The 10,731-nt window shown below is 42.7% G+C and overlaps 1 protein-coding gene across 1 annotated transcript; it reads right to left on the bottom strand.

Annotated features, from left to right (window-relative positions):
* Positions 1-6,680: 6,680 nt before the first annotated feature.
* On the bottom strand, positions 6,681-10,291 carry Rtl3 (retrotransposon Gag like 3). The gene is made up of 2 exons (XM_015986264.3): positions 10,206-10,291; positions 6,681-9,591 (listed from the first exon to the last, which is right to left on the bottom strand). The coding sequence occupies exon 2, from the start codon at positions 9,380-9,382 to the stop codon at positions 7,598-7,600; it is 1,785 nt and encodes a 594-aa protein (XP_015841750.1). The 5' UTR covers positions 9,383-9,591; positions 10,206-10,291; the 3' UTR covers positions 6,681-7,597.
* Positions 10,292-10,731: the final 440 nt, after the last annotated feature.

Below are 10,731 nucleotides of genomic sequence, written 5' to 3'. Positions count from 1 at the left end.
TTTTGAAGGGAAACAGAAGAGGAGTGGATCTGGGGGAGAGGGGAGCTGATATCGGGAACTGGAACTGGGAGGATTTAAGGGAGGAGAAGCTCTAGTCAGAGTATATTGTATGAGAGAAGAACAAAACAAATTACATCAAGAATAAAGAGTTATTTTTGGTTGTGAGCCTAGCCTTTAACGGCTGAGCCATCTCTCCAGCAGGGCGGCGGTGTCGCATGCCTTTAATCCCAGCACTCGGGAGGCAGAGCCAGGCGGATCTCTGTGAGTTCGAGGCCAGCCTGGGCTACCGAGTGAGCTCCAGGAAAGGCGCAAAGCTACACAGAGAAACCCTGTCTCGAAAAACCAAAAAAATAAAAAATAAAAAAAAGAATAAAGAGTTATATTAGAAAAAAATAAACTAGAAATATTTGTGGAAGTAAATATGTTTAGCCTAATTTGAACATGATGCAATGTATATGTGTATAACACATTGTATTCTACCTCATTAATATGTATTATGGTGTACTTCATGTGTTTAATTAAAATAAAAATTGAATTTAAAAAATGAGCCAGATATTATGGTTCATGCCTGAAATCCCTGGGATGGTGAGACAGGAAGATTGTCCTGAGTATGAGTCCAACCTGGGCTACGTGAATTCTAGGCTTACCAAGGCTATGCAGCAAGCTCTTCTCCCCAAAAAGCAAGCAAATAAACAAAACTAACCAAACAGAAAAACCCAAACAACCACATATACACAAAAATATTTTTGAGTTGAGTCTCACTATTTGACTAGCATGGGACTGAGTCACTATGTTGACCAGGTTGGTCTTAAATTAACAGTTGTCCCCCTGCTTCTTCCTCTTTGGGGCTGGGATTACAGGTATGTGACACCAAGGCCTGATAGCATTGTGAACTCTTAAGTGTGCCTTTATTTTAACTTGGCCCTGATTGGTTTTTCTTCCTTCCCTCAGCATATGCCAAATTTTATAGCAGGAGGTGGTATTAAAAATATAATTTGAAATATGGCAATTTCTTTCTGTATTTACCTTTGTGGGAATGCCTTTAATTTATTAGCGTTTAGTCAGCTTTCCTTCTAATAATCAGCAGAGCTTCTCTGGCAGTGCAGCTGGTTCACTTGTTGCCTATTATGTGGTATCTGTGGTATAACTGACAGGAAAAAAAGCAACGTGAAAGACTAAGAAAAACAGTGAGCTCAGCTATAGCGTTGCAGACATTCTGTTCTGTGCGGTTGTAAATTTTCATGCTTTCTTTTTCTCATGTGAAATTTAGGTTGCCAGATGTCCTGTGAACATATGACTGCTCTGTGTTTCTGTGCCATATTCCATTTTCATCCGTATCAGAATACATAATGGTCCCTCCACTTGAGCCAAGTCAGACACAGTTAGTTGACTACTGTTGGCATTTGTTCCTGCCTCCTACTTCCCCACCAGTGTGTTGGACTATGTCCCACATTCTCCAAACTAATACCCTTCACCAATTTTCTCACACATCTGAGTTGCTGTGGAACAGAATAATAACAGAAGCAAGGCACTGTTAGTCATGTTAAATCATAATGGCAGTTGTTTCCTATAGACATTAGAACTTACTCATGGGCCAGTACAGTTTGACCTTTTAACCTTACATTATTTTCACCTAGAAATCATGCAAATTGGAAATGAAAAATGAACATTATCTTGTGGGTTTCAACTTTTTACTTTAATGTCTTTTTTTGGTAGAGACAAAGACTAGCTCTTTTCCGATTTGTTTTCTTTAGGTTGGGCTAAGTAGATGAAGAGACAAGCGGATACTAATTATACTAAGTTATCATCTAGTTAACACAACCCAACACAGGGAAGGACTGACATTTCAGATAATGTAGTTAACAGGGCGCTAGTACAGATGTCAATGCTTTTGGCTATAAAAATCATCATTTAATAAAATAATTATATCAAACTGACTTTAATCTTTCTTTAATCAACCAGAGTAAGTACCTAGTATTTAGTCAAGTCTGTTAAACTGAAGTGAATTTAAACAGGCATCTTAGTATCTTGAAGACTTTGACTGTTATTATTATAAACATTATAATAATAGTATTAAATAGCATTTCAACTTTCACAGCACCTTTGTAGCATTGACTTTCTCATTTGATGCTTTTCCTAAATGAAGCATGGCCAGAGAGTGGCAAACCCAGGAATTTAATCCTAATTTCTTGACTCTGAAATTGCTCTTATCATTTAATATTTAACATCTAGTAGATTGCTGGGTATCTACGTTTACTACAGTAAGCAAGTGTTATAAAAATTATCTATCCATATACAGTCTTGAAAAGGCAAACTTTTAGAATTATGTAATTGTTTAAGAACTGCAGCACAAATGACTTCTGTGGAAGGACCATGACAGCTTAAGAAATAGTTTATTAGCATGAAATATAAGATATTTGCTAAAATTATTTAAAAAGAGATGTTACAAAATGTACCAAGATGATTTATTAACATTTAAATCTAGAAAAGTTAGCTGGAAGGAACTCATTTTTATCAAAATATTATAGAATGTTAAAAATCTCTATGTTTACAGAATCTTTAAAAGTTAGAACTGATAAGGCTTACATGCAAAGGCAGATTTTTAGCCTCCATGAGCCTTTGTCTATCACTAGATTTTAAAATTCTTAATGGTAGGGATATTGTTCTGAACATGTCTGTATGCTTTATTGCCTGTTCAAGAACATTTGGAGAATGTTGAGCCAGGTTTACTTTAATTCCTTTGATTTGATATCTTCAAGAATTCTACAAAGGAAAATATGGTGGTAGCTTGACCCCTCATTCTTACCATTTTCCATAGCCTTATCAATTCACTCAAATATAAACAGATCATACTTTTTGATTTAAAAATCTCCCAGCTTGTGAAATAGAAGACAAGGAAGAGGGCTTTGGGCCATTTACTGTTTTAAGTTATAGATATCTACTACATACTAATTTGTTGTAGTAAGTATACATTACTTTAGAAGTGGAAAGAAAACTATGTTGAAATCTAAAACAGAGAAATACTCCAGACCAAATATTTTCCAGGATAAAATTTGAACTATTTAGTTATGTAGATATCTTTAGCCTAACAGAGTTGAGATAGAAAGTCCTTCCCTTCCCCTCCTCTTGCAGATTCCTGCAAGACCCAACTCAAACTACCTGTCTTTACTCAGGAGCAGAATCACTGCTCTGTCCCCTGTCGTAACACAACAGTTTCTCCAATTAAATTGTGATCAGAGCAGTAACTATGAGTCGTAGTTTAGAAATAGCTGTATCTGCCATCCTTTCCATGCCTGTGCTAGAAATACAGAATATTTTGAATAGATTCTTTTGAATGAGTACTTATTTATGTATTAACAAATTAATATCATTTTCCAGGGCACTAGAACGCATGTCTAATGAACTAATATTATTATGGTGGCTGGTGGCTTATACAGAGTAAAAGCCACTCGTCTTATGAATCATTACATTACTCTTGAGAATCACTGCCATATATTGGCTAAAACCCAAGCTCCCAGCTCTCTCACTTACTTTTTTTGAATTTTTTTTTCAAACTCAGGGCCTTGTACATGCTTGAGCATGTTAGACAAGCACTTAGCACTGAGCTGTATCTCCATCCCAGAATCCCAGTTTTGGAATGAGACAGGAATATTTTGTGAGTGTGCGCATGTGTGTGTTTTTATGTGTGGGATGTGGAGGCCAGAGATTCAATTGGGTATTTCTTTCATCTCTACCTTATTTTTAGTGGCCAGTTATTTCACAAGTTTCACAAGACTAGGTGACAAGTGTGCTCCAGGGACACTCCTGTTTCTTCCTTCCCAGCTGTAGGACTATAGACACTTGCCTCTACACCTCACTTTTACTTAAGTGCTGGGGATCTGAACTCAGGTCCTTATCCTCACACAGCAAGCACTTTACAGACTGGCCTATCTTCCCAGCACTCAGTGTTTGTTTATAACATCCAACAGTTCTTGGCTGTATGAAGCCTGACAAGGAATCTGAATTCAGTGGGCTTCATTTCTTTGATTTTTATAAATGTACAGTAGATTTTTATGTATGTACAGTGGGAACAAGTAAAAATGATATTATCTTATCTATCATAGTGCTTGTGAAAATCAAGTGGTCATTAACTAGAAGTTCTCATGAGTCTTTTAAAAATTATTTATTTTATTTTTAATTCCCTCCACCTCCCTCTGTGTGTGTGTGTGTGTGTGTGTGTGTGTGTAAGTGCAGTTGCCTAAAATGGCCATAAGGGGGCATTAGATCCCTTGGAACTGCAGTTAAAAGTGTTTATGATTTGTCTGATGTGGGTGCTGGGAACTGAACTGGAGTTCTGCAAGAACAACATGCACTCTTAACTGCTAAGCTGGATCTCCAGTCCCAGGTCTTGTGAATCTCACCAACTGATACATTTCATTTTCAGTGTATTTGTTGTTACTATAGAATTTAGCACTTGATTGTCCTTGCTAACTGTCTAGAATGCTTGCTGGTTTTCCTCTTTTTGACCACATAATCCTCTCACATCATTATTTAGCATTGTCTACACAACCTCCCTCAGTGCTGGCCACAGACTTGAGTTTTAATTATTGGCTTGGGATAGCTTCTCAACATGAAAAGAGAGCACTGGATTTGATATCAGGATATCAGAGTGATGTTATTTATGATAGGTAATTTCCCATTCTCTGAACTTCCTTAACTCCACGTGTAAGATTAAGGAAAGAGGCTTTTTTGAGTCTTTTCTAGTTCATAATGTATGTGATTCTATTATTATAGTACTGATATGAAGAGTTGTACATTAAATAAATCTTTATAGCTAAATAGAAAACTGTAGGGCCTAGGTAAGATGACCAGCAATCTCACTTTGCCCAGAACTCTCCCAGTTTTGCACAGAAAACTCTGTGTTCCATGAATCCTCAGTCCTGGGGAAATATCCACATTTGGTCTTCATAGCTCTAGGGGAGTTTGAATAATAAGAGACATTACTTTTCTTTTGTTGCTGCTTGAAGTTTTTTTTAAAGTTGGGGTGAATCTTGAGTAGAAAAAAAATCACTACACAAACCCACATTGTACAAAGAAGCTCCCTTTAAATAATAATTGAGTCAGTTGCTGTGGACAACCTTCTGTGTGCCAGTGTTATGTTAAACTATGCTGTCCAGGTTAGAGATATAGGTGATTCTGTCCCTGTACTTAGGCTAGGCAAGTGTAGGATTAAGTAGGGAAGAGAAGTGTAGGACGTATGTGCTGATATTTCTCTTCCCTACTATTTAAGAGGGCCATGAAGTTTTTCTCTCTCCATTTCCCCTCCTTTTTAGGATTACCATACCTACCTTTCTGCTTCCATAGTCTTGTTCGGCACTCACCTCTGCATTTGGGAGTTTGATATGCTGTAGAGGAAAAAGCATAGGGGTTGGAGCTCAGAGGCCTCCATTACTTACTAGCTGTATGACTTACTAGGTGTGTTGGGATTCTGCTTATTGTAAAACAAAAGGATACACAACTGCTTTACTAGATTGTTCTTAGAGGCAATGAGATAATTAATGTGTGCAAGATGCCTGATATTGTAACTGGAGGAAATGAGGGGCTCTTTTTATTTGATCATCTTTCTATATAAGATCAATCTCATTCATGTGGCTTCAGTGAAATTCCAAGGAGGAAGTTGAGACCACAAAAGAAAGTTAAGATGGGCATGGATTGCTCTTTCACCTTTCACCCAGCTATCTAACCCTCCCCAACGTGTGTGTGTGTGTGTGTGTGTGTGTGTGTGTGTGTGTGTGTGTGTGTGTAACCTAAGTCAAGACATTAGGCCCTTTCAGGGCCACAAAGACATTGTTGTCTCATGACTTTGCTTTCTCTGTGTGCCATGCAAGCAGCATGACTTGCAGGGTAGAGGAACCTGTAAATGTGGGAGAGGTGACTCCTCCCAACCATATATGTTAAAAACTGATTCCCACCACCCTGCTCATATGCCATAATCGGAGCAGTCAGGTCTTCTAGGACAAGTTCTGGTGATGCAGGGAATAAGGGATGCATACCCATTTACAGGGAGGGGTAGGTCACCAATGGAGTATCATTACCTGCTTTGCAGCTCTTTGTTTGGTCAGCTTCTGAAGTCCAAGTTGCTTGTGACTCTGCCAGTGCTGTCCTTTGTCAGAATTTTCCCTCCCCTCACCCCTGCCCTCAGATCCCAGCAGTCTTCTCATTTCCTCCCAGTTTCCCCCAAAAGCTTCTCTCAACCTTATCACTGCTTACTCTTCCACGCTTCACCCAATCCTAAGCCCAAACCTTTATGGCTCTCCCTCTACCTATACTACCACCCTCTGACCTATCACTCCAGGAATTCACAGGACTCCCCAACCTTAAGCCCTTCCCAAGTCTCTCCCTCCCCTCTCTCTTCCCTTTCCCTCCTTGCTCCCTCCCTTTCTCCATTTCTGACTTCCTCTCCTTTCCCTCCCTCCTTCCTTCATCCTTCCCACCCCTTGACTCCCTCCCTCCTTCATCCCTCTCACCTTTTGCCTTCCTCCCTTCAACCCACCTTTTGCCTCCCTCCCTCCCTCCCTACCTCCCTCCCTCCCTCCCTCCCTCCCTCTCTCCCTCCCTCCCTTCCTCTCTTCCTCCCTCCCAACTTACTAGTCCCTTTCCCTTTTCCTCAGCTAACCCAGTAAATCAACTTAAACACAAGCAACAGATGCCATTGTTTATTGATTATCAAAAAATTTTTACTTGAAGGTTATTTTTATTGGGAAAAATTGAAGATACGTGATAAAGTCATATTGATTAGAAAATAATAAAAATCAGTCTAACAGCTACACTTTTCAGTATTAGTTTCTAATATCTAGTCTCATGCATATTGTTAGTGTGAATAGTAATGAAAATAGCCCCACATAATGCAGGGTTCAAAGAGGGAGGGAGGCATGCAAGGTTGGTGGGGGGAAGCAGCTCAAAGTCGTCAGGTTCAGTCCATCATCCAAGAGGCAGCGTCGTTGTACAGGTAGCCTTAGTTCATAGCCAGAGAGAGGTTCAGTGGAAGATTCTGAGAGCAGCAAATGCTGATGACAGCTGAGGTAACAGAAGACAGATGGCCGGAAGTCACTAGGACCCACCATCTAACCAGCAATTATTTCATCACGCCGTCTTCGATTCCACCTGTGCCTGAAGCAATTATAATGACAATAACGCGATGGAAAGGACACAGTTCGGGTGCTCCACTCGATGTTCGGGTCGTGGGTCTCAAGCCAGTGGATTCCAAGAATTAGAGGGTAACGTGGTGCGTGAATAATATCAAACTGGAGCTCTTCAACGTGGTTTCCAATTTTGACTTCAAGAGGTGGTGTTTCTTTGGTTACAGGTCCATTAATCAGTGGACGCCCATCAACTGTTTCTAGCATGAGAGGGAAGATGTTATTGCGGATTGGTATCTTCTCTCGAAGAACCACAGAGCGATCGATGCTGTTTCTGTAGGAGCCTGAATCCACCATTGCTTGCTCAAAGAACTGTCGTCTTCCAAGTCGTATCTCAACAGTAAGCCATAGGGTACGGGACATAGATATTGGGAGAGAGGGGGACGCGTATTTGTAGATTGGCCCGCCCGGGATCCCCCTTACCGCCGGGCCTCCATGTTTCCCGCCTGCTGGGCACGATGAGGCTTGACAGGGCAATCTCTGGCAAAATGACCAGGATGGCCGCAGTAGAGGCACAAGTGGCCTTCACGGCGTCGGGCCCGTTCAGCCTCACTGAGGTGGGGGCGATTACTTGTAGCTTGAAGAGCCTGGTTTTCAGTTGGTGGACTCTCAGACTCATTTTCCTCTTCAGAGGATGATGACTCGGAATCAGCCTTACCATCTGTCTTCTCTTCTAGGGTGACACACTGAATGATCACATCAGATAGGCTGGTGGCTGGACTTGTGCAAGACAGTTCATTTTGAATAGAACTGGCAAGCTCTTCTTGAAATGGGATGCAGAATGTGCTTTCATCCAAATTTAGCTCTTGAGCAATGAGATGGAAGCTGGTTGTAGATCTGTGGACAGGGCCTTCTTCCCCTTGGCGCAGCTGAGGGAGGCCTTGGTTAGCTACTTCCATACTTTCTGGATTGTCAAAAATATTTTGGAGCACTCGAATGAACCTTCCAAATTGTTCCAGCAGGGGGTTTTGGATATCTGCTAAGGGCTGGAACCACCTTCCTGCCTCACCTATGAAGCTGCCAATCAAGTTTACTAGAGCTGCTTCAGTGAGATACAGGTGCCCTCTGGTTCTCAGGTAGCTGTTCAACTGAATTAAAAACTCAGCGAGTTTCTGAGAATCCCCATTGAAGGCCAAATACTCTAGGGGCAAAGTTGCAGCCTCTAATCTGCTGTGGGCCTGTGAAAATGCAGAGGCTGTTCCCGTTCCCACAACTATGAGGCCCTCTAGGGACTCTTCAGGTACTGAGAGTTCTAGGAACTCCTCGGCATCTGAGGAGTCCAGGGGCTCCTGGGGCACCCGAGGCTCCAGAGGCTCCTGGGTAGCTGGATGCTCAAGGGGCTCCAGCTGTGACGAGGTCTCCTGGTATTCTGGAACCGTCTGAGACTCCTCATCATTTGTAGGGTTGTGGAGCTGTGAATTCTGGAGCTCCTTGATGGCTGGGGTACCCTGGATGTGTGTGGGCCCTGCCTCCCAGACTGCTGGGAAATCATAACCCCTTGGGGATGCGTGGGGCTTCTGGGTTGCTGGGGACTCCAGAGCCTTCTGGGTCTCCTGGGGTTCCTTGGTTGCTGGAGGCTTCCAGGCTGAGAGCTTCTGGAGCTCTGGGGGACTGTGGGCCTCCTTGACCTTTGAAGGCTCTTGGAGTCCCCAGGCTGCTGTGGAGTCAGGGGGCTCTGGAGGGTCCCAGTACTCCTTGACCTTTGGAGGCTCCTGGGGTTCCCAATACTCCTTGAACTTTGGGGATGAATGGGGCTCCTTGACCTCTGGGGATCCCCTGAACTCTGTGATGGCTGAGGGTCCCCCAGACTCCTTGGTCTCTGGGGACTTCTGGGACTCCTTGATCTCTGGGAGTCCCATGAACTCTCTGGTGGCTGAGGACTCGCTGGGCTCTCTAATGGCTGAGGGTTCTCTGGGCTGCTTGATCTCTGGAGTTCCCCCGGACTCTGTGGTTGCTGGGGGTTCCCAGGGCTTTTGTGAGGCTCTGGCTGCTGGAGGTTCCAGTAGCTCTGGGGAGTCTGGGGGCTCTTGGGCCGCTGAGGACTTTCGGAGTGGTTCATCCTCTTTGGCTGCTCCGGATTTCTGGAGCTCTGGTATCTGGGCCTGGAGGGCAGCATTTTCTTCCATAAGCCTCTTCACTTGAGCCTGCAGAATTTCATTCTCCAATTTCAGAGCAACATAGGAAGCTGCTAAGTCCTCTACCATCTTTTGAGGAAACGGGCCTGGCTTGGCAATTTGCTACCAAGAGAGATTGGGTAGCTGCCTGTGAGGTCTTTGCTGAAAGCGACTCACAGGCAGACGTCAGGCAGGCTCTGTGAGTTTTCCAAGGGGTGGGGATTTGGACCCAGCCAAGGCTGATTACCAAGAGGTCACTGGGAGCCTCTGGAGCTCAGCACCGGGAGGTGTGAGACCCACTGTGAAAAGAGAGGGAGCTGAGGATCAGAAACTGTGGAAAGCACTCTTTCAATATAAATCAGCAAAATCTGTCTAACTATGCTGGGTTTCTTTTACCACAGGCTCATGTTCATGAAGTGAGAGTGTATATACTTGTTCTGATCCCATGGCATTTTACTAGCACATGACCCAGACTTTACATGTCAGTTTGCATTCTTTTGAAACTTAACATTGTATCAGAAACAATTGCCCCATATTCCTTTGTTTTACATAGTTTTTGATTTCTAGTGTCTGCCTAATATCTCCATGTAGCATTTGGATGTTAACAGCTGCTTTCAGCGACCAAATCAGATGTTTAGAGCGATCTGGGGAGTTTAGGTTCTGTGCTGGGGCCACCTCAAGAGATATTTTTGAGTGACTAGCATAGGAGTTAGAAAGAAACTCTTTCTCACACCTCAGAAATCATACCGCACCAAAAAACCGCACACAACCAGACACAGGAGAAAGCAAGCAAAAGTTGAGTAAATAAATAAATATACATATATACATATATTTATATCCAGCAAACACATGCATATTATTTATAAAATGCCTCAGAATAGTTAACAAAATCCTCTTTATAGAAGTACGTTACCATTCAGAGATGTGGGTCTGGAGCTCTGCCTGTCTGCGTAGCCATCGCTGAGGAGAGAAGTGTGTGAATGGCTGTGGAGGCTTGCCTTTTCTGCTCACACTGAACTCAAACAAACACACCCACTCCCAGAACACGTTCCAACTCTCCTCCGTAACGTAGCTATTTTGAGTATGGAAGAGTGTGTTTTTTTTTTTTTTCTTTTGACAGTACCTCACAGTTCAGAGCTAGAAAGAAAGTCGGATGCTGCGCCGATGTGAGGCAGCTTCATGTATTCAGTCCTTGGTTACTTTAATAAATATTTAGCCAGGAAATTGGGAGTAATACCACTGCTCTTGTGAAAAGTTGCAAACATTTCTGAATGACCACAGTGGTTTGGGACTTGATTTTTTATGTCTGTCTCACGTAACTTACCCGTACTCTATCCACACTGGGACGTTTGTTTAATTCTCACTTAGAAGCAAACTACAAGCCCCCTCTCAGTCCTTTCTCCTGCCTACCTACTCAGTCCCAAGGGTCTCTCCTTGCA

Source organism: Peromyscus maniculatus, chromosome X (assembly GCF_049852395.1).
Source record: "Peromyscus maniculatus bairdii isolate BWxNUB_F1_BW_parent chromosome X, HU_Pman_BW_mat_3.1, whole genome shotgun sequence".
NCBI lineage: Eukaryota > Metazoa > Chordata > Mammalia > Rodentia > Cricetidae > Peromyscus > Peromyscus maniculatus.
Note: the sequence above shows the minus strand (reverse complement) of the source record. Positions and strands in the feature narration are given on the sequence as shown.

What these genes read in the sequence shown, in the direction of transcription:
- Rtl3 (XM_015986264.3), bottom strand. Translation starts at nt 9,382, where the DNA reads ATGGTAGAGGACTTAGCAGCTTCCTATGTTGCTCTGAAATTGGAGAAT.